General features: G+C 44.2%; 1 protein-coding gene across 1 annotated transcript in view; it reads right to left on the reverse strand.

Annotated features, from left to right (window-relative positions):
• LOC115093352 (autophagy-related protein 9A-like) overlaps positions 1 to 24,801 on the reverse strand; it is a 77,058-nt gene that overhangs the window by 11,754 nt on the left and 40,503 nt on the right. The window contains 2 exon segments of the mRNA XM_029604983.1: positions 1,311 to 1,452; positions 10,306 to 10,467. Coding sequence (XP_029460843.1) covers positions 1,311 to 1,452; positions 10,306 to 10,467 — 304 coding nt within the window.

The raw sequence follows: 24,801 nt of genomic DNA on the forward strand, positions 1-24,801 counted from the left end.
GTCCCTGGTGGTCCAGCGGGGGTCCAGGAGCGGTCCGGGAACGATCTCCTGGGCGTGAGCCGTCGGCTGCCAGTAAACAAAATGGCGCCGACGGCCCTATGCCTCACTATGTCACTGAGACCGACCGCTGCTATTGGTCGGTCTCAGTGACATAGTGAGGGCATAGGGCCGTCGGCGCCATTTTGTTTGCTGGCAGCCGACAGCCCTATGCCCTCACTATGTCACTGAGACCGACCAATAGCAGCGATCGGTCTCAGTGACATAGTGAGGGCATAGGGCCGTCGGCTGCCAGTAAACAACATGGCGCCGACGGCCCTATGCCCTCACTATGTCACTGAGACCGACCAATAGCAGCGGTCGGTCTCAGTGACATAGTGAGGGCATAGGGCCGTCGGCGCCATTTTGTTTACTGGCAGCCGACGGCCCACGCCCAGGAGATCATTCCCGGACCCCCGCTGGACCACCAGGACGTTTGGCAGGTCTTGGGGGGGTCAGGAGGGTGGGGGGTTGCAGGAAATTAATTTGTCAGGTCTTGGGGGGGGGGGGGGTTGTAGGAAATTAAGTCGGCAGGTCTTGGGGAGTCGGGGGGGGGGGGTGTTTGTTAGATTTTTGTTTGGTTTCTTTTTTATATTCGCTCCATAAGACGCACATACATTTTCCCCCCACCTTTGGGGGAAAAAAAGTGCGTCTTATGGAGCGAAAAATACGGTACTCCTGCAGCACCCGCCGGTCTGCCACGGCCGGCGGCCATGGCGCCCGGCCCCGGTCGCGGCTTGCCGCAGCCGGTGATGCTAACATCCATACTCAAGGCAGAGAAATATTTGAAATGTTTCTACCACATCCACCCCCTTCTCTTATTTCTTAGAGAGAGTACATGACAGCACTTCCCTTGTTCTTGTATTTCGGCGGAATAAGGTCTAGGCTGCAGGCTCCAGTGCATATAACAAGAAATTGTTACATACACTGTATGGGAGGATCATAATTTGATTGCTGGTTTGACCAGTGATGTCTTGCCCCTGAAGAACGATCTTTGAACCCCAATGTCAGTGTCAGGTTATGCATCTACTTGGACCTTATTTTCCACTTGCAATAAGATATAGTAAATGTTGCTATTTTTGAATATTTTAATGCATAAGAAAAAAAGTTGATTTGTTATGACCAATGATTATAAATGATGGATGGTTGCTGTTGATTTTTGCACAGCATTCTTAGACCAAGTATGATGGGCTTTCTCATTCATTTTTGCCTTATCTGAGCAGCATTTGCATAAGGAGACTCGATTACTTACTTTTAATTTAGAGAGAACTTACCATGGGGATCTTAAGAGCACTAATGTAGAACGAATGAATCTCCCAGTAGCAGCAAATGTTGTAGATAAATTTAATCAGTCGATGGATCCAGAAAACACTGGCAATTAGCAGGATGAACATTAGAAAACCATTGCTCTGTATGCTGTAAAAGAAAAAACACCGCGATCAAAACCACCCAACGGAACAAGAATTCAGAAAACTCGTAGAGATGATTCTGGTGCCAGGCACCTTTAAAGACTACGTCAAACCCTGGGAAAACACCAACCTGCAGGGCCTGACAGCAACAGCTTGCAGAATTTATTTTAAATCCTCTCCCTGAACATATGGCTGATTGGGTACCCAGGAAGAAACCCAAAGAACGGACTGACCTGGCATATCCCTGGGAGGATGCTCTGCTGATTCTAATATTAAAATCACACATTTACCGTACTTTTGTAGAACTCCCTTACCAGAGGTATTACACACACCCCCTGAGAAAACCATCAACTTCCACAAACCATGTAAAACTGAAGACCTCATTGAAGCCCTCTCAGATGAACTTCCCAAGCTGGACCTTACAGATGCCAACACCGCCCTCTCCTCTTGGATTCAACTTACCAACACAGTGGCTGACAAATTATGCCCCACACAATGTCGAGAAATCAACCCTGCCAATAATAAAAAGAAACCATGGTACACTCCCGAACTCAGAACCATGAAAACTCACCTCAGAAAACTCGAAAAAAGATGGCGCAATGAGCAAGTCCCTGCCCTACAAGTGCAGTTTCGATCATCCTTCCACACCTATCGTGAAGCCACCGACAAAGCCAAAAAAGACTTCTACTCTCATAGAATTCACCAGTTCTAATTCAACCCCCGAGCCCTCTTTCAATATGTTTCCAATTTAATTACATCTCCCCTCAAACCCTCCCCCGACAACAACGACCAATCCAAATGCGAAAAACTGGCCTTATTTTTCCATAATAAAATTGAAACACTGATGTCATGCTTCACCTCCCCCCTCACACCCACCAACACCCTTCCAACTAGTTCTACGTCTACCATGCTCAATACCACTCAAACAGCAAACACCACTGCTACACTTACTTCCTTTGAGAACACCACCCCCTTAGAAACAGAATCCACCCTCAAGAAAATAAAACCGCCAGTGCATCCCTCGGATACTATCCCTACCAAGACCCTCCTCACCATTCCCAACATCATATCTAAACCCATAGCCAACATTATTTACAAATCCATATCCCTTGGCTTGGTTCCAACGCAACTTAAACACGCCATCATAAAACCTATTCTAACACCCCCCCCCCCCCCCCCGGATCCCTCTGAACCCACCAACTATCGCCCTGTCTCCAACCTTCCTTTCTTTTCTAAAATCCTGGAAAAAATCATCAAACGGCAGCTGACTGACTACCTTGATGATCATCACATTCTCTTCCCCTCCCAATATGGGTTTCGCAGACATCATAGCACCAAACCCCTTCTCATCTCCCTCTCGGAATGCATACTTAAAGCTCTTGACAAAGGGCAATCCTACATTCTTGCTCTCAGACATTTCATCCACATTCGACACGGTCAATCACAACATCCTTCTAAAGTGCCTTAAAGAGATCGGTATCTCTGGTACCCCCCTCCGCTGGTTCCAATCATATCTAAACGACAGGCACTACAGTGTAAAAATTGGACACTGTGAATCAAAACCTATTAGCCTGTCTAAGGGGTGCCACAAGGCTCCTCACTTTCCTCCACACTCTTCAATATTTACCTCCTCCCTTTCTGTCAACTCCTCTCCAAACTCTTTATCTATGCTGATGATGTGCAGATTCTTATTCCCATTACTGATTCATTAACGAATGCCTTAAAAACCTGGGACTCAGCACTCACTGACATCAACAATCTACTTTCAGACAACTTCCTGGCGCTTAACACCGCTAAAACAGAGCTCCTTATCATATCATCCCACAACATCTCCTTCCACTCCCCATCACTCCACACTCAATCCCCTCCCACCACATTCCCTCAGCATGTCCGCAGCCTCGGTGTAAACCTAGACAATCACTTCAACCTAAAAAAGTTCATCTCCTCCACCCTTAAAGATGGCTTCTTCAAACTTCACACTCTCAAAAGACTAAAACCCCTCTTACACCTCCACGACTTTCGCACCGTGCTCCAAGCTACTATCCTAGCCAAGATTGATTACTGCAATGCTATCCTCCTAGGCCTCCCAAAATATTCCATCCAACCCCTGCAGATGCTACAAAATGCTGCCGCCCGCATACTCAGCAATGCCCACAGTCACAATCACATTGCACTGGTTCTCCAACACCTTCACTGGCTACCAATCTCCTCCAGGATAATTTACAAATCCCTCACCCTCATACACAAATCCATACACAACCAAAACATGCAATGGTTCTCACAGCAATTCATATTCTGCAATCCTAACAGACCAACCAGAACACAGCATCAGCAAAACTACTTACACCATCACCCAAACTTACTAAGCATGTCTCCACCAGAGAACGCTCTCTTACCACTGCAGGACCAGCCCTATGGAACAAAATGCCCCCAGGTCTACGCCAGGAATTGTGCCCCAGGAAATTCAAACAAAACCTCAAGACCTGGCTTTTCAAACAGGCATACTCTTGATTTCCTCGTACCTGGCAATTCACCCAAGACATCAATCATACTGGCACCTATTACCCCTCTCAAGATAATTTCCCCTGTAATACCCTCTCCAATTGCTCACACTATCTCACTATGTCAAAGCACTGCTCTTAATCTTTTGTTGATCTGCTTTTATTCTCATTTCTCAGTCGCTGTTAAGTTTTTAAGTATTACCGTATTTTTCGCTCCATAAGACGCACTTTTTTTCCCCCAAAGGTGGGGGGAAAATGTATGTGCGTCTTATGGAGCGAATATAAAAAAGAAACCAAACAAAAATCTAACAAACACCCCCCCCCCCGACTCCCCCAAGACCTGCCGACTTAATTTCCTACAACCCCCCCCCCCAAGACCTGACAAATTAATTTCCTGCAACCCCCCACCCTCCTGACCCCCCCAAGACCTGCCAAACGTCCCTGGTGGTCCAGCGGGGGTCCGGGAATGATCTCCTGGGCGTGGGCCGTCGGCTGCCAGTAAACAAAATGGCGCCGACGGCCCTATGCCCTCACTATGTCACTGAGACCGACCGCTGCTATTAGTCGGTCTCAGTGACATAGTGAGGGCATAGGGCCGTCGGCGCCATGTTGTTTACTGGCAGCCGACGGCCCTATGCCCTCACTATGTCACTGAGACCGATCGCTGCTATTGGTCGGTCTCAGTGACATAGTGAGGGCATAGGGCTGTCGGCTGCCAGCAAACAAAATGGCGCCGACGGCCCTATGCCCTCACTATGTCACTGAGACCGACCAATAGCAGCGGTCAGTCTCAGTGACATAGTGAGGGCATAGGGCCGTCGGCGCCATTTTGTTTACTGGCAGCCGACGGCTCACGCCCAGGAGATCGTTCCCGGACCGCTCCTGGACCCCCGCTGGACCACCAGGGACGTTTGGCAGGTCTTGGGGGGGTCAGGAGGGTGGGGGGTTGCAGGAAATTAATTCGGCAGGTCTTGGGGGGGGTCAGGAGGGTGGGGGGTTGCAGGAAATTAATTCGGCAGGTCTTGGGGGGTCAGGGGGGTGGAGGTTGTTAATTTAAAGGGTTGGGATAGGGGGGGGGGTTTGGGGGTTCCCACAGAAAGAAAAATTTTCTGATCTGGGGAGTGGACCGAAATGGCCCTCCCCAGACCCGAAAACAAAATGGGGAGAAAAAAAAAAACTATGCACTCCCCTAATTTGCTCCATAAGACGCCCAGACGCAGAGCCGGTTTAGCACAATTTTTTTTTTTTTAAATTTTCCCCCTCTGAATCCTAGGTGCGTCTTATGGTCAGGTGCGTCTTATGGAGCGAAAAATACGGTAATATGAAGTTCCCGTTAACTTATGGATTTCTGTGTAATGCCTGTTACCTTTTGTTAGTTGTTAAGTGTTTTATGTAAAGCCCGTTGCTGCATTATGTTTTACTGTAAACCGAGGTGATGTTGCAAGCGTGCCGCGGTATATAAAAATCTCTTAAGTAAATAAAAAATAAATAAATAGTATAGTACGAGGAGGAAAACCTGGCTTTGAAATGCTGCTTTCAACAACTCATTTTCTGGATTTAGGCAATATATGCTGGTCACATATTTTTGAAATATGGTTGCACATTTGATTTATTAAGAGGATTTTAATTGTAATTGTTGTTGTTTTATTTTTGGCTTTTACTATGATATGAGTGCCACGGTACCTTACCATGCATTATATTAATGAAGTTTATTTTGTCTGAATTTATTTTTGTATTACTGTATTAAAAAAAAAAAAAAAGTAACATCCAAGAATTTACTTGTAACAGAAAAAGGGTAGAATACAAAACTGACAGCAGTTGGGGAATGGATGAGCTCCAATGGACTTGTTCTAAATTTATTTATGTTTGTTTTTAGCTTTTCTATACCGATGTTCCTGTAAAATATACATATCACAACGGTTTACAATGCAACTAAAACGTTCGCTCAGGGCGATACAAAGAACAGAGGTAGCAATTAACAGTAGAACAGGACCTAACATAACATATCCTTACATGATAACTCAAAGCAAATCATCTCAAAACAAATGAGATGAAAACTGGATAAAACAACGGAGATAATGAACTGGACAATTTAGCTAAATCCAAAGTGTTATGGATTTTTAGAAGACCAAGACCAGACGACTTCCAGACTATAGTAATTTTGCAGATCAGGTAAAAAATCTGGGTGTTATTTTTGATAGTAATTTGGATTTTAAGGCTCAGTTGAATCATATTCTTAACACTGGTTATTATAAGCTGAGGCTTCTCTATTTTGGATCCCACATCCTTTAGAACAGCGGTCCAAGCTTTTATTTTATCTTCCATAGCTTATTGTAACTCATTATATGCGGGTTTACCCCAAAACTGTCTGCGGGTTTTACAGTTGCTGCAAAACTCTGCAGTGCGTTTAACTGCAAAAAGTCCATTAAAAGAGCATGTCACTCCCCAGCTACAACTCCTTCACTGGTTACCATTTGTGTTTCGAGTTAAATTTAAAATATTAATTATGGAATTTAAAGTTTTACAAGGGAACTGTAAATATGTTTAAGTTTTACCAGCCATTTCATGGCCTACGATCTGCCACTCAAAGGCTTTTAGTGGTTCCGCCCATGGGGGAGAAAGTCGGTCATAGTCCACGAGGAGCCGGGCTTCATCTTTCTATGGGCTTCTGTCCGCTCCAGTCCAAATTGTGCAGTGCTCTTTCGCCTTGGTGCGAATGCTGGCAGGACGATGGACTGGTTAAGATGGAAATCCGTCACCACCTTAGGCAGAACTTAGGATGCATACGCACGACCACCCTGTCATGATAAAACAGTGTAAGGTAGATAAGTCACTAAGGTCTGGAGCTCGCTGACCCTGCGTGCTGAGGTGACTGCCACCAAAAATATGACCTTCCAGATTAGGTATTTCAGGTCACGGGTGTGCAGTGGCTCAAAAGGAGCTTTCATCAGCTGAGCTAACACCATGTTGAGGTCCCAAAACACAGCGGGAGGCCTTATGGGATGCTTCAACTGAAGCAGGTGTTGCATGAAACATACAACTATAGTCTGTACAGAGATGGGCTGGTGGTATGTGCCAATTGCACTCAGGTGAACTCTTACGGAATTGGGTTTTAAGCCAGCTTCTGATAGGTGTAGAAGGTAATCTAGCAGTTTTTGTGTGGGGCAGGAGAACAGATCTAGGGTCTTCTGCTCCCACTAGATGGAAAACCTCCACTATTTCAGTGCATAGGACTTTCTAATGGAAGGTTTTCTAGAAGCCACCAGAACCCGAGACACATCTTGTGAAAGATTAAGAGGTTGCAGGATTAACTTCTAGGCTGTGAGGGATGCCGTAACCTGCCTCGATCTTGCGTGATGAGATCTGGGGAAGTCTTAAGACTGATCAGTCTCCGAATGGACAACTCCCGTAGGAGTGGAAACCAGAACTGTTTTGGCCAGTGACAAGCTATGAGGATCATAGTCCCCTTGTCTTCGTGAAGCTTCAAGAGAGCCTTTGCCACTAAGGGAATCAGAGAATATGCATACAGAAGACCCTTTCCTCAATGACAGGCGAGGGTTTAAGAGGCTGGTTTGATGTCTGACCTGTACAGGGAGCAATACCGAGGCACCTTCCTGTTGCAAAGGGACGCGAACAGATCTATGTCTGGGCTCCCTCAGAGGCGGAAGAGCTGATTTGCTACCCCCTGGTCCAGGGAACACTCGGGAGTTTGAAGGCTCGACTGAGCCTGTCCGCTACCATATTCGCCATCCCGGCCAGGTACATGGCCCTGAGCACCATCCCATGGGACAGGGCCCACAACCAGATCTGGACTGCTTCCTGACACAGGAGGTACAATCCTGTGCCTCCCTGCTTTTTGACATACCACATGGCTACCTGGTTGTCTGTTTGGATCAGGACAACTTTTCTGCACAGCTGACCTCTGAAAGCCCATAGCACATACCTGATTGCCCGAAGCTCCAGGAAGTTGATTTGACAGTGTTCCTGAGCGGATATGAGCCCATCTACATGAGCTCCCCATCCCAGGGTGGACGCATCCGTGGTTAAGACAATTTGGGTACGGGGACTTTGAAAAAAGATCCCTCGTGCTCCCAATAAAGTACAGAATCTTATACAAAACACTAACAATCGTTCACAAAACCATACACAATCTCATTCCTCTGGATCTCAACATTCCACTTCAATTTCATCTACCAACCAGACCAACGAGAACAGCTTACAAAAACACTCTCATAACACCACACACCAAATCTTCTCTAAGCAAACGTTCCTTTTCTGCAGCAGGCCCAACTCAATGGAACTCTCTACCGCCAGCACTCAGGACAGAACAATGCCCAATCAACTTCAAAAAGAAACTAAAAACCTGGCTTTTCGAGCAAGCGTTCCAATTATGATAACAATTACCTCAACACCACCACACTTTTCAACAGACTAAATAAAGACTCTTAAACCAAGCTTATAATATCACATTTTATAATAAGATTAAGTTACGTTTTTGTTTCTCTTTTTCTATTATGTTCCTTGTTTTACTGTATACTGTACCAAGTTTTATTTCCTGTTCTATGTAATTAGCATTCTTACATGCTTGTTTTTTCAGTTACAATGTAAACCGAGACGATATGCTAATTCGCATGAATCCCGGTATATAAAAATGTTAAATAAATAAATACATTTGAAAGTACCCGCCACCAGGACAATGAATCCCGGAGAGATGGGATGACTCGGATGGAGAGGCCTGGCACCACTGCAACCTCAGGGTCCATTGAGTTCTGCACATGTGTAAACGTGCGAAGGGAGTGACAAGGATGGCTGTGACCATATGGCCCAACATGTGCCAGGCTGGCATTTTCTGGCTCTGCTGAATCTCTTAGCGGCAAGCCTGGCGACGTGTTCAAACGTACAAAGTTGAACCGTCCGGTCTGATAATCATTTGCGGCTCTTACCGGCTGTGAAGCCTGTAATGAAGTGTTTTTTTGTATTCAGAGTTTTTAGCAATATTATTATAATCCCGTATAGAAAACAGCTCTTAGGCTTGTCACACTGTCCCAACTGTGTGAAATGTAATTCTGAGACCGACAGCGGCCGGTGTTTCGCTGCAAAAGTGCAGTTTCAGCGGGAGAGAATCACCTCCTTCTTATGGACACCAAGTCTCGTAGCAATTCTTCATAAACCTGTTTTCTATACGGGATTATAATAATTTATTTATTTATTTATTTTATTTATTTTATAATATTATTATAATAATATTGCTAAAAACTCTGAATACAAAAAAACACTTCATTACAGGCTTCACAGCCGGTAAGAGCCGCAAATGATTATCAGACCGGACGGTTCAACTTTGTACGTTTGAACACGTCGCCAGGCTCCCACATTTGGCACTGGTTGAGGAACCTGTAGAGAGGAATGGACCGGTCGACTTTCACTGGGGAGTCGTAGCCCCCGATCCCGATGGAGGGCCACTTTGTTTCCCAAATCTTCTGCCATGAAAGGACAAAGGCCAAGACGATTGCCGGGACGAGCTTGTCTGGTAAGACGACCCAGAAGACCTCGCTGGACGAGACTTCCTGTTCCCCCGGAACCGGGTCTTCGAGGCCGAGGCCTGTCCTCAGGCAGCTTGTAAGCCTTGTTGTCTCCGAGGGATTGCATCAGATCATCCAACTGCTTGCCAAACAACAACTTTCCCTTGAACGGAAGGGAACCAAGGTGGGCCTTGGAAGAACCATCCACGCCCAATTCCGAAGCCAAAGGAGACGGCGAGCGGAAACCACGGAGACCATGGATCTGGCAGACGTGTGCAGAAGGTCATACAGCGCATCCACGCTGTAGGCGATCACCGCCTCCAAACGATTCGCTTGAGCCGCTCCGACCGGTCGGAGCAGCTCAGGGTTTGTTCCAACCCTTCCTTAGGCATGAATTTCAGGGCTGAGACGAGCAAGAAAATGTTCTCCTGCTTGCACCTCCTTTCCCTCCTCTCACATTTAAGCTCTGGAATTCGATGCCAGAGGATGTGGTTAAGGCAGCTGATGTAGCCGTGTTTAAAAAAGGTTTAGATAAGTTCCTGGAGAAGTCCATGAAACAGCTATTAATCAAAAGGGAATAGCTATTGGTTCTTGCCTGCATTAGTAGCAGGGGATCTATTTGTTTGGGTACTTGCCAGGTACTAGTGATGTGGATTGGCCACTGTTGGAATCAGGATACTGGATGTGATGGACCCTTGGTCTGACCCAGTATGGCATATCTTATGATCTTATGTAGACACCAGCGGGAGGGCATCAGGCAAAGCAGAGAGATGCTAATAACCAGTGCTGCAGACACTGCTAGGACACAACAGGCAGTGAGAGACAGACAGATGCTGTTACCTGGCACTGCAGACACTGGGCATCAGGAAAGCGTCGGGCAGTGTTATTTTGACATGGTCACTTGGGTGCTGGCTGTGGTTCACCATCTTGTTTGCGAAGAGAATGTCATAGTCAATGCAGCTGACGAGGAAAGTGCTGAAGGTAACCACGAAGATAAACTGTCTGCAGAGAGAAGGCAAAGGGGGAGAGAGTAAAATAAAGATGGCAAAGCTGGACTCTGCACACACACATACAAAGACATATCAGTTACCCAGGAATGAATACACACACACACACACACACATACAAAGACATATCAGTTACCCAGGAATGAATACACACATCTGCCCAGGAACAGCATAGTATTATCCCAGGAATAAACACACACACACACACATACAAAGACTTATCAGTTACCCAGGAATGAATACACACATCTGCCCAAGAACAGCATAGTATTATCCCAGGAATAAAACACACACACACACACACACACACACATACAAAGACATAGCAGTTATCACAGGAATGAATACACACATCTGCCCAGGAACAGCATAGTATTATCCCAGGAATAAACACACACACACATACAAAGACATAGCAGTTATCCCAGGAATGAATACACACATCTGCCCAGGAACAGCATAGTATTATCCCAGGAATAAACACACACACACACACACACACAAAGACATATCAGTTACCCAAGAATGAATACACACATCTGCCCAGGAACAGCATAGTATTATCCCAGGAATAAACACACACACACACACACACACACACACACACACACACACACACACACATACAAAGACATATCAGTTACCCAGGAATGAATACACACACACACACACACATACAAAGACATATCAGTTACCCAGGAATGAATACACACATCTGCCCAGGAACAGCATAGTATTATCCCAGGAATAAACACACACACACACACACACACACACATACAAAGACATATCAGTTACCCAGGAATGAATACACACATCTGCCCAGGAACAGCATAGTATTATCCCAGGAATAAACACACACAAAGACATATCAGTTACCCAGGAATGAATACACACATCTGCCCAGGAACAGCATAGTATTATCCCAGGAATAAACACACACAAAGACATATCAGTTACCCAGGAATGAATACACACATCTGCCCAGGTACAGCATAGTATTATCCTGGGAATAAACACACACACACACACACACACACACACATACAAAGACATAGCAGTTATCACAGGAATGAATACACACATCTGCCCAGGAACAGCATAGTATTATCCCAGGAATAAACACACACACACACACACACATACACATATACAAAGACATATCAGTTACCCAGGAATGAATACACACATCTGCCCAGGAACAGCATAGTATTATCCCAGGAATAAACACACACACACACACATACAAAGACATAGCAGTTATCACAGGAATGAATACACACATCTGCCCAGGAACAGCATAGTATTATCCTGGGAATAAACACACACACACACACACACACACATACAAAGACATATCAGTTACCCAGGAATGAATACACACATCTGCCCAGGAACAGCATAGTATTATCCCAGGAATAAACACACACAAAGACATATCAGTTACCCAGGAATGAATACACACATCTGCCCAGGAACAGCATAGTATTATCCCAGGAATAAACACACACAAAGACATATCAGTTACCCAGGAATGAATACACACATCTGCCCAGGAACAGCATAGTATTATCCCAGGAATAAACACACACAAAGACATATCAGTTACCCAGGAATGAATACACACATCTGCCCAGGAACAGCATAGTATTATCCCATGAATAAACACACACACACCGTACCCAAGGAACAGGAAAGAGTTATCCCAAGAACGAACACACACACACACATACACATGCAAAGACATATCAGTTATCCCAGGAATGAATACACACATCTGCCCAGGAACAGCATAGTATTATCCCAGGAATGAATACACACACATACTGCTGCCCAGTATTTATTTATTTATTTTATTTAAAAACTTTTCTATGCCGTCGTTAAGTTAAATACCATCACAACGGTTTACAGAAGGGCGCGTTAAAGAAACATATGGGTGGTATAGATTACAAATTAATCATGTGCCATCATAGTACGGTAACAATTTAAAATAATAAACTAAGTGTGTAAATTAATCCTGATTGTTAGGAACAAGTTAGGCAGTTTGATTTTAACATTAATATGCTTTTGTAGGTTACTAATAACTTCTAGCTTGGTGCATTCTTATCTATCAACTATTTTTCTCCTTCTCTTTATCTTTATAAAATGCTTGTTTAAAAAGCCAGGTTTTCAGATTAGTTTTGAATAATTTCACATTTCTCTGTAGTCTTATTTCGAGTGGCATGGTGTTCCATAGCACAGGACCAGCCAGTGACAGTGCTCTTTCCCTTACTTGCGTGAGATGTGCTGATATGACAGAGGGGATGGTTAGAAGAGCCTTATTAGCAGATCTCACATTTCTCTGTAGTCTTATTTCGAGTGGCATGGTGTTCCATAGCACAGGACCAGCCAGTGACAGTGCTCTTTCCCTTACTTGCGTGAGATGTGCTGATATGACAGAGGGGACGGTTAGAAGAGCCTTATTAGCAGATCTCACATTTCTCTGTAGTCTTATTTCGAGTGGCAAGGTGTTCCATAGCACGGGGCCTGCCAGTGACAGTGCTCTTTCCCTTACTTGCGTGAGATGTGCTGATATGACAGAGGGGACGGTTAGAAGAGCCTTATTAGCAGATCTCACATTTCTCTGTAGTCTTATTTCGAGTGGCATGGTGTTCCATAGCACAGGACCAGCCAGTGACAGTGCTCTTTCCCTTACTTGCGTGAGATGTGCTGATATGACAGAGGGGACGGTAAGAAGAGCCTTATTAGCAGATCTCACATTTCTCTGTAGTCTTATTTCGAGTGGGATGGTGTTCCATAGCACAGGACCAGCCAGTGACAGTGCTCTTTCCCTTACTTGCGTGAGATGTGCTGATATGACAGAGGGGACGGTTAGAAGAGCCTTATTAGCAGATCTCACATTTCTCTGTAGTCTTATTTCGAGTGGGATGGTGTTCCATAGCACAGGACCAGCCAGTGACAGTGCTCTTTCCCTTACTTGCGTGAGATGTGCTGATATGACAGAGGGGATGGTTAGAAGAGCCTTATTAGCAGATCTCACATTTCTCTGTAGTCTTATTTCCACTGGCATGGAGTTCCATAGCACGGGGCCTGCCAGTGACAGTGCTCTTTCCCTTACTTGCATGAGATGTGCTGATATGACAGAGGGGATGGTTAGAAGAGCCTTATTAGCAGATCTCACATTTCTCTGTAGTCTTATTTCGAGTGGGATGGTGTTCCATAGCACAGGACCAGCCAGTGACAGTGCTCTTTCCCTTACTTGCATGAGATGTGCTGATATGACAGAGGGGATGGTTAGAAGAGCCTTATTAGCAGATCTCACATTTCTCTGTAGTCTTATTTCCACTGGCATGGAGTTCCATAGCACGGGGCCTGCCAGTGACAGTGCTCTTTCCCTTACTTGCATGAGATGTGCTGATATGACAGAGGGGATGGTTAGAAGAGCCTTATTAGCAGATCTCACATTTCTCTGTAGTCTTATTTCGAGTGGGATGGTGTTCCATAGCACAGGACCAGCCAGTGACAGTGCTCTTTCCCTTACTTGCGTGAGATGTGCTGATATGACAGAGGGGACAGTTAGTAGAGCTTTATTTGCAGATCTCAGGTTTCTTTGTGGTACGTGCACCCGCAGTGCCGTAAGTCAGTCTGCTTTTTCATCGTGGATTAGTTTATGGATTATACAAAGTGCTTTATATTGTATTCTTTGTTCAATTGGAAGCCAGTGGAGTTCAGCAAGTGTTCCTGTAATATGGTCACTCTTTTTTTTTTTGCCTGTCAAAAATCTGGCAGCGGAATTTTGCAATATTTGCAGAGGCCGAATTGTATATTGAGGTAGTCCTAAAAGCAGGGAGTTACAATAATCTGTGCTAGCGAATATCATTGCTTGTAGAACTGTGCAAAAATTGTTAATCGTTAGTAGAGGTTTTAGTCTTCTCAGGATCATTAGTTTTGTGTAACCTTCTTTTATTTTCTGTGAGATGTGTTGTTTCATGTTTAGTTCAGGGTCAACTATTACTCCTAGATCCCTAACTTTTATTGCTAACTCAGCGGTTTGAATGTTGGTTGTGTTTGGTGTGTGTTTTTACGTTCAAGGTGTAAGAATTCAGTTTTGTCAATGTTTATTACCAGTTCCATCTGGTTTAGGAGCTGTTTGATTATTTCTAGATACATATTGGCTTGTTTCATTGTTTCTTCGATGGTGTTTGGAATGGGTAACAGTAATTGTATATCATCTGCGTAAATGTAGTGTATGATTCCCAGTCCTGCTAGTAAATGACATACTGGGAGGAGGTAAATGTTAGAGTGTTGCAGATAGGGCTGATCCCTGTGGGACACCAGTTAGCAGTGTGACTTTGTCTGATAGTGCATTTTTGATTTGTACCTGGAAACATCTATTGTTTAAGTATGACTCGAACCATTTTATTGTTTTGTTAGTGAGTCCTATTTCTTTTAGTCTATTGATTAGTATTCTGTGGTTTACAGTGTCAAATGCTGCAGAGAGATCTAATAGAACCAGAATGTATTGTGTTCCTGTATCAAATCCTCTTAAGATATTGTCTGATAGAGCTAATAGCAACGTTTCTGTACTGTAGTGTTTGCGGAATCCATGTTGTGCTGGGGTATGTTGTTATTTTCAAGGTGGTTTGATAGTTGTTTTTTTAACTGATTTTTCGATTAGTTTGGCTATTAGGGGTAAGTTGGAGACTGGTCTGTAGTTGCTAAGATTTAAGGGGTCAAGGTTCTTTTTCTTAATAATTGGTATGATTACCAGCACACAGTTATCTCAAGAATGAACACACACACACCTCTGCCCTGGAAAAGCATAGAGTTATCCAAAGAATGAACATACCCACACACACCGCTGCCCAGTTCCAGCATGCATACACACACACACACACACCTCTGCCCTGGAAAAGCATAGAGTTATCCAAAGAATGAACACACACACACACAAACACACTGCTGGCCAAGAACAGCACACAGATATCCCAAGAATTAGCACACACACCCTCTTCTGGAACAGCTCACACATTTTCAAGAAACAAGCTTAAACACACAGAAGTTGATATTTGAAGGCATTGTGCAGATAACGTTTGAGTTACCCAGATAAAACTGATGTTTGAATATCAGCAGAACTTATCTGGATAAAATGTAGCCAAATTATTTAGGGGCGCCTGAGTGGCATTGTGTGGCTGAATAAGTTATTTGGCTAACTCTAAAAATGTGGCCCTGAGAAGATAGCACATTTTCTTACTGTAAGTGGTGTTCTCCATAGACAGCAGGAAGAATTAGCTGTGACACATGGATGACATCGTCCGACAGTGCAGAACAGACTTTTCTCTCTCAGGGGCTGATGCAAAAAATGTTGCGCTGAAAGTGGGCGCTGTGTGTTCAGCGCCCTCTTTCCTAACGCGCCCCCAGGCACCTCACCTGGGGACGTGATGCAATATTTAAAATTAGGGCTCGTGCTGTCGAGGCTCCTTGACAGAGTGCACCGGAGAGAGGTCCTCTGTCGATGGCTGTCTGCCTGTTAAGAAAACGGACGGCCATTTTCCTGACCAGTGCACATGTAGGGGTTAGGAAAACGGACGCTGATAAATATAGCATCCATTCTCCGAACCTGACTACCGGCACCAGAAGGAATGTATAAATCAATATTAAATATTAATTTATTCACTCCTTCACTTATTGCCCATTGGTCCCTTCACTGTCACATGTCAGTGAAAGGACCAATCATCTTTCAGAAGGCTGTCCTAAAAGGGGATTGGTCCTTTCACTGACAAAAGTCAGTGAAAAGGACCAATGATATTAAGTAGGAGGCAGTACAGAAAAGCAGTTTTTTCTGCTTTTTATTCATTTTATTTATTTGCAGTTTTTATATACCGACATTTGTTTAGTAACCTCACATCGGCTCACAATTAACAGAAACATTGCAGCTGTGCTAAATAAAACGAACATTTGCAACAGTGCTTTACAATAAACGTATTAACCGGGGGGGGGGGGGGGGGGGGAGACAGTGGAACAATGAATAAGAAACGTAAAATAAATAATGGTACATTGATATATTGCTGAACTTATAGGTCTATAAATAAATGGAATGAACTTTTACTATAAAGTTGGGAAAAGGAAAAACAAGGGGTGGGGGAGAAAGGGGAGGGGTAGAAATCTTTTAGAAGCGCTCAGCAATTAATGCCTGCTCTGGTCCTAGACACCCTTTTTTTTTTCATTGGGCGTGAATAGCTAAAAGCCTCATTCACATGCATAAGCATGTGATGAGCGCTATTAGTTTCACTCCTCGTTAGACGTGCATTGTGGAGGCGCTAATCCCCTTATTGCATAAAGGGATCAGTTAGCGCCTATACAACCCGTGTCCAACTGCGGGTTATATAGTGCGCCCTGTATTGCAGCGGCCCCTTAGTTTATAGAGGTTTTGTTCTGCTGAGCATGTGCAGGAGCTGCTGCACAGGATTTGTCTCCTAAGCCCCTCAGTCTATTTTAGAGACAGCTTTAGCTAGATCTCTAAACCTCCAGGGATGTGGGGTGGGGGCGGTATTAAGCATGACTAAGTCTATAGAGAACACTACTTACGTTAAGCAAACTTGCTTTCTCCATTGAGGATCAGTGCTGAATTAGCCATGACACAGGGGAGCCCCAAGCTAAGGGCTGCAGCAGAGCATTTCCTGAATAAAGCAACGTAGACTCCACCATGGAGACTAGACTACTGAGGGAACAGGCTGCACTGAGAGGAGGGGGTCACCTTGCTGGTGGCTGAAAGGAATCAGTACGTTTTGCTTGGGAATTTTTTTTTTAAAGTATTGGGGCGAAGTAAACTATTGCGGTATATTATTTAGTGTGTTTGTGATTTTAGTAGTCAGTAAGGCAGCAAAGAAACAGAGGTTAGACTTAGTTTTTGAGTACTTGCCAGGTTCTTATGGCCTGGATTGGCTGATGGACACAGGATGCTGGGCTTGATGGACCCTTGGTCTGACCCAGTATGGCACGTTCTTATGTTCTTATCTACTGTCACTTCTTGACAAACTATCTAGACAGTAATGGGATGTGAAAGTGTGTACTGACGACCAAGTTGCAGCTTTGCAGATGTCCTCAAAAGGCACAGCTCGCGGACGAGCCACTGGTGCATAAGAACATAAGAAATTGCCATGCTGGGTCAGACCAAAAGGTCCATCAAGCCCAGCATCCTGTTTCCAACAGAGGCCAAACCAGGCCACAAGAAGCTGGCACGTACCCGAATACTAAGTCTATCCCATGCTACTGTTGCTAGTAATAGCAGTAAGCTATTTTCTAAGTCAACTTAATAGCAGGTAATGGACTTCTCCTTCAAGAACGTATCCAATCCTTTTTTAAACCCAGCTACACTAACTGCACTAACCACACCCTCTGGCAACAAATTCCAGAGTTTAATTGTGCGTTGAGTGAAAAAGAACTTTCTCCGATTAGTCGTAAATGTGCCACATGCTAACTTCATGGAGTGCCCCCTAGTCCTTCTATTATCCAAAAGTATAAATAACCGATTCACATCTACTCGTTCAAGACCTCTCATGATCTTAAAGACCTTTATCATATCCCCCCCTCAGCCGTCTCTTCTCCAAGCTGAACAGCCCTAACCTCTTTAGCCTTTCCTCATAGGGGAGCTGTTCCATCCCCTTTATCATTTTGGTAGCCCTTCTCTGTACCTTCTCCATCGCAAATATATCTTTTTTGAGATGCGGCGACTAGAATTGTACACAGTATTCAAGGTGCGGTCTCACCATGGAGCGATACAGAGGCATTATGACAATTTTCTGTTTTATTAACCATTCCCTTCCTAATAATTCCTAACATTCTGTTTGCTTTTTTGACTGCTGCAGCACACTGAGCCGACGATTTTAAAGTATTATCCACTATGATGCCTAGATCTTTTTCCTGGGTGGTAGATCCTAATATGGAACCTAACCGTGTAACAAAGCAAGGATTATTTTCCCCTAAATGCAACACCTTGCTCTTCTCCACATTAAATTTCATCTGCCATTTGGATGCCCAATCTTCCAGTCTTGCAAGGTCCTCCTGCAATTTATCACAGGCCACTTGTGATATAATTACTCTGAATAATTTTGTATCATCTGCAAATTTGATAACCTCACTCGTCGTATTCCTTTCCAGATCATTTATAAAAATATTGAAAAGCACCGGTCCAAGTACAGCTCTCTGAGGCACTCCACTGTTTACCCTTTTCCGCTGAGAAAATTGACCATTTATAGAAACATAGAAATGACGGCAGAAGACCAAATGGCCCATCCAGTCTGCCCAGCAAGCTTTCACATTTATTTTTTTTTCTCATACTTATCAGTTACTCTTGTCCCTTATTAGTAACTCTTTGGTTCTATTTCCCTTCCACCCCCGCCATCGATGTAGAGAGCAGTGCTGGAGCTGCATCTAAGTGAAATATCTAGCTTAATTGGTAAGGGGTAGTAACTGCCGCAATAAGCAAGCTACTCCCACGCTGATTTGTTTACCCAGCCTGTGCAATTCAGTCCTTGTTGGTTATCTGAATATAAATCCTCTTTTCTTTATTCCCCCTGCCGTTGAAGCAGAGCACTGCTGGATATGTATTCCAAGTGAAGTATCAGGCTTAACTGATTCAGGGCAGTAACCGCCATAACAAGTAAGCTACACCCATACTTATTTGTTTACCCAGACTATGTAAGTCAGTCCTTGTTGCCTGAATATAAATCCTCTTTTCCTCTTTCTCCCATGTCGTTGAAGTACAGAGTTATGCTGGATATGCGTGAAGTATCAGACTTACTTGGTTTGGGGTAGTAACTGCCGCAACAAGCAAGCTATGCCCCTGCCTTTTTGTGAATGCAAATCCTTTTTTCCACATCTCCTCTTGCCGTTGAAGCATAGAGCAATGTTGGAGTCGCATTAACAATGTCCAATGTTGGAGTCGCATTAATCCCACTCTCAGTTTCCTGACTTTTAACCAGCTTGAAATCCACAAAAGGACATCGCCTCCTATCCCAGGACTTTTTAGTTTTCTTAGAAGCCTCTCATGCGGAACTTTGGCAAACGCCTTCTGAAAATCCAAATATACCACATCTACCGGTTCACCTTTGTCCACGTTTATTCACCCCTTCAAAAAAGTGTAGGAGATTTGTGAGGAAAGTCTTCCCTTGGATAAATCACTGTTGGCTGGGCCCCATCAAACCATGTCTATCTAAATGTTCTGTGATTTTATTCCTTATAATAGTGTCCATGATTTTTCCCAGCCCTGAAGTCAGGCTCACAGGTCTATAGTTTCCCGCCTCACCCAGGAAGCTGCCTGCGCTCTCATAGAATGTGTTTTCAAACCAACTGGAATGGGCCAAAAATAACCTAGCACCACCAAGCAGACGTGCAGGAAGGCAGCCGGCAGCGGAGAAAACCAAAATGGCTCCCACGCTTAAAATACCTTGGCACCGCCAAGCAATCGCGTGCAGGGAGGCTCCAACCTCAGCCGGGAAAGGACAAGCCCCACGGCCCTGTAAGAAAGCTACCTGCTCCCCCCTCCAGAACCCTCCTGATCAAAGGGCTGCTGGGCTCAGCCCTGCCGAGCAGACTGAGGCACCCGACAGAGCTGCTGACCTAAGAAATCAGAGGGAAGAAAACTTTTTCTTTTTACTTAACATATCAATGAAAACAACAAAACTTCCTCAAAACGGATACTTCCCTGAGCCAGCTGACACCCAGAGGGAGGCTTCGGGACCGCTGAGAGAGCCAGTCCCCTGGCTATTGGGAGTCCCAGGACACTTGGGCTATCACTGCCAGGGGTATCTAACCCCCCGTTCACCCAGCTCTACCCAAGGGATGGCCCAATACAGAACCTGGCACCTTGGGGAGCAACCAACTCCAGAAAGCTCAGCCAAGAGCTGCAGGTATGCACCACCACCATCTGCTGGAGACAGAGAAATACTGAGGAGCTGCAGGTGGCACACCTGGGGCCGGATTTTAAATGCCCTGCGCGCGTAAATCCGGCCGGATTTGCGCGCGCAGGGCCCTGGCGCGCCTATTTTGCATAGGCCGCCGGCGCGCGCACAGCCGCGGGACACACGCAAGTCCCGGGGCTTCGTAAAAGGGGCGGGGAGGGACGTGACCAGGGGCGTGGCGCCGGCCCGGGGGTGTGGTCGAGGCCTCCAGACCAGCCCCTGGGTCGGGTGATGGCGCACCAGCAGCCCGCTGGCAGGCGTAAATCTGCCAACAAATGTAAGGGGGGGGGTGGAAAGAAAGTTCCCTCTGAGGCCGCTCCGATTTCGGAGCGGCCTCGGAGGGAACAGGGAGCACGCGCCAGGCTCGGCGCGTGCAGGTTGCACAAATGTGCACCCCCTTGTGCGCGCCGACCCCGGATTTTATAAGATACGCACGGCATCTCTTATAAAATCCAGCATACTTTTGTTCGCGCTCGCGCAAATTTATAAAATCTGCCTGTTGGGATATAGCAGTTCCTCAAAGTTTTGTTCTCTGCCTCCATCTGCTGGTGGGAGTGCATAACCCACTGGTCTGGACTGATCTGGGTATGTCTAGGAACATAAAATAAATAGGCCCACACTACATGGTCAAATGCCTTTAAAACATCAAAGTTGACCATGAGCAAGGCGGTCCCATTTCGTCTACTCATCTCCATAGCCACCAGTATGCTTCACACATTAGTTATGGAGATGAGACATCTCACAAACCCCATATGAATTGTCAAAATATATTCAGGGAGAAAAAGAGTGAATCTATCTGCCCACAACTTCACAAGAAGTTTCACCTCAAAGTTTATTTATTGGCAATTGATATTGCACTTTTTACCATGAATGGCTTTCGAACCGATTACAATAAATTTAAAGTAGGTTACCATAGTGTTAAATCAACACACAATATTTATTTATTTAATTCTTTTCTAGACTGATGTTCATGGCAAGGTCATATCACATCTGTTTACATCGAACATGGGTGAATTGCCTGAAGATCTTTTGTTGTTGCTGTAGAAAAAGGAATACTTCTGTGGTAACTAGGTTGCTGGTCAGGAAGTCTTTGTTGAGAATGTTTGGCTAAAAAGCCAAGATTTAGCTTTCTTTCAGAAGGTGAGGTAACGTAAGGATAATGGACGCATGGTCCAGATCTGTGGTGTGTAACACCTAAATCAGAGAAATCAGATGGTAAGATCCCACAAGGATTGGATCCTTCGCTGGTTTAAGAATAACTATAATCAGAGCTATGTTCGAGTTGAGGGATAACCACTCCATTTGGATCAAAGCATTAAAATACATATTTACAGGCTTCACCACTTCGTCCAATAACACCTTGTAGAACTCTGCCCTAAAGCCATTGGGTCCTGGAAAGTTACAGGCCTTAGCCTTTTGAATACCAGCCACAACCTCGTCCCTAGTCTTGTCATTAATCGAGGAAGAGATATGTGCCTTAGAAGGAGGCACATCGGTCCATATCACTCCCCTGAGTACAGCAGCAATCTACATAAAATTCCTCCAACATCTTGGAGATCTCTGAACTAGTGGCTGCAGCTTTTTATTTTTTAATGTTTAAATTTATTATTATTGAAAAAGGCAACTTACAACAAAAATACTTCATATTGGATCCAGGAAGTACATCAAAATCATGCATATCACACAAAAATAATCAGGAAATGAAACCAACATCGACTAAGCATGATAGAACAAATAAAATGGAGACTGAAGCGTCCCGAACCTTCATTGATAAGTTGGAAGAGAGAGAACAGAAGAATAAAAGAGAAAAAGAGAAGAAAAGGAGAGTGAAAGGGCAGAGAGATAGAGAAAAAGTTCGAGAGAATACTAGATGTCGAAGGAAGAAGGCATAGTGTCAGTTTACAAGGCACATTTTGGTAAAGATAAGAACATAAGAAAATGCCATACTGGGTCAGACCAAGGGTCCATCAAGCCCAGCATCCTGTTTCCAACAGTGGCCAATCCAGGCCATAAGAACCTGGCAAGTACCCAAAAACTAAGTCTATTCCATGTAACCATTGCTAATGGCAGTAGCTATTCTCTAAGTGAACTTAATAGCAGGTAATGGACTTCTCCTCCAAGAACTTATCCAATCCTTTTTTAAACACAGCTATACTAACTGCACTAACCACATCCTCTGGCAACAAATTCCAGAGTTTAATTGTGCGTTGAGTAAAAAAGAGCTTTCTCCGATTAGTTTTAAATGTGCCCCATGCTAACTTCATGGAGTGCCCCCTAGTCTTTCTATTATCTGAAAGAGTAAATAACGATTCACATCTACCCGTTCTAGACCTCTCATGATTTTAAACACCTCTATCATATCCCCCCTCAGTCGTCTCTTCTCCAAGCTGAAAAGTCCTAACCTCTTTAGTCTTTCCTCATAGGGGAGTTGTTCCATTCCCCTTATCATTTTGGTAACCCTTCTCTGTACCTTCTCCATCGCAATTATATCTTTTTTGAGATGCGGCGACCAGAATTGTACACAGTATTCAAGGTGCGGTCTCACCATGGAGCGAAACAGAGGCATTATGACATTTTCCGTTTTATTCACCATTCCCTTTCTAATAATTTCCAACATTCTGTTTGCTTTTTTGACTGCCGCAGCAAACTGTACCGACGATTTCAATGTGTTATCCACTATGACACCTAGATCTCTTTCTTGGGTTGTAGCACCTAATATGGAACCCAACATTTTGTAATTATAGCATGGGTTATTTTTCCCTATATGCATCACCTTGCACTTATCCACATTAAATTTCATCTGCTATTTGGATGCCCAATATTCCAGTCTCACAAGGTCTTCCTGCAATTTATCACAATCTGCTTGTGATTTAACTACTCTGAACAATTTTGTGTCATCTGCAAATTTGATTATCTCACTCGTCGTATTTCTTTCCAGATCATTTATAAATATATTGAAAAGTAAGGGTCCCAATACAGATCCCTGAGGCACTCCACTGTCCACTCCTTTCCACTGAGAAAATTGACCATTTAATCCTACTCTCTGTTTCCTGTCTTTTAGCCAGTTTGCAATCCACGAAAGGACATCGCCACCTATCCCATGACTTTTTACTTTTCCTAGAAGCCTCTCATGAGGAACTTTGTCAAACGCCTTCTGAAAATCCAAGTATACTATATCTACCGGTTCACCTTTATCCACATGTTTAACTCCTTCAAAAAAGTGAAGCAGATTTGTGAGGCAAGACTTGCCCTGGGTAAAGCCATGCTGACTTTGTTCCATTAAACCATGTCTTTCTATATGTTCTGTGATTTTGATGTTTAGAACACTTTCCACTATTTTTCCTGGCACAGAAGTCAGGCTAACCAGTCTGTAGTTTCCCGGATCGCCCCTGGAGCCCTTTTTAAATAATGGGGTTACATTTGCTATCCTCCAGTCTTCAGGTACAATGGATGATTTTAATGATAAGTTACAAATGTTTACTAATAGGTCTGAAATTTCATTTTTTAGTTCCTTCAGAACTCTGGGGTGTATACCATCCGGTCCCGGTGATTTACTACTCTTCAGTTTGTCAATCAGGCCTACCACCATTTTCTAAGTTCACCGTGATTTGATTCAGTCCATCTGAATCATTACCCATGAAAACCTTCTCCATTACGGGTACCTCCCCAACATCCTCTTCAGTAAACACCGAAGCAAAGAAATCACTGAACAGTGGTCTGAATTCTTCCCATATCTGAAGATACCCTACTTACCATAATTAACAAGCAGAAACCATCTAACTCTCCTGAAAATCCATGTTCAGGCGCCTTCTTTAAAGCTCTTGGCCCACATGCCAGTACTTTTCTCTGTTCTTTAGTTAACCAATCCCTAGAAACAGGACATTTTCCAAATAAGTTAAAAATGACTTCTATTTTACCTATCTTGAAATCGAAAACAAAAGATGTAACAGATCTTAACAACTATAGACCTATTGCTACACTCACCTCTTTAGCCAAAGTAATTGAATCTGCAGTTCTTCGCCAACTAACCGAATTTCTTTCAGATAATAATATTCTCCACATCAACCAACACGGCTTTAGAAAAGGACATTCTACAGAAACTCTTCTTTTAGCATCTTTTGACACTCTATTCCGTGCTTTTGACTCTTACACCGATTATATCATTGTTTTCTTAGATATCTCTGCAGCCTTTGACACTGTAGATCATCACATACTTATTTCCGGTCTCAAATCCATTGGCATCACAGGTACAGTCTTAAACTGGTTCACTTCCTTTCTTACAAATCGTCCCCAACAAGTTAACTTTAATCATCATTCCTCCGAATCTTATACAATTCCATCAGGTGTTCCGCAAGGTTCCTCACTGT

This window comes from Rhinatrema bivittatum, chromosome 6 (genome assembly GCF_901001135.1).
Source record: "Rhinatrema bivittatum chromosome 6, aRhiBiv1.1, whole genome shotgun sequence".
Classification (NCBI taxonomy): Eukaryota; Metazoa; Chordata; class Amphibia; order Gymnophiona; family Rhinatrematidae; genus Rhinatrema; species Rhinatrema bivittatum.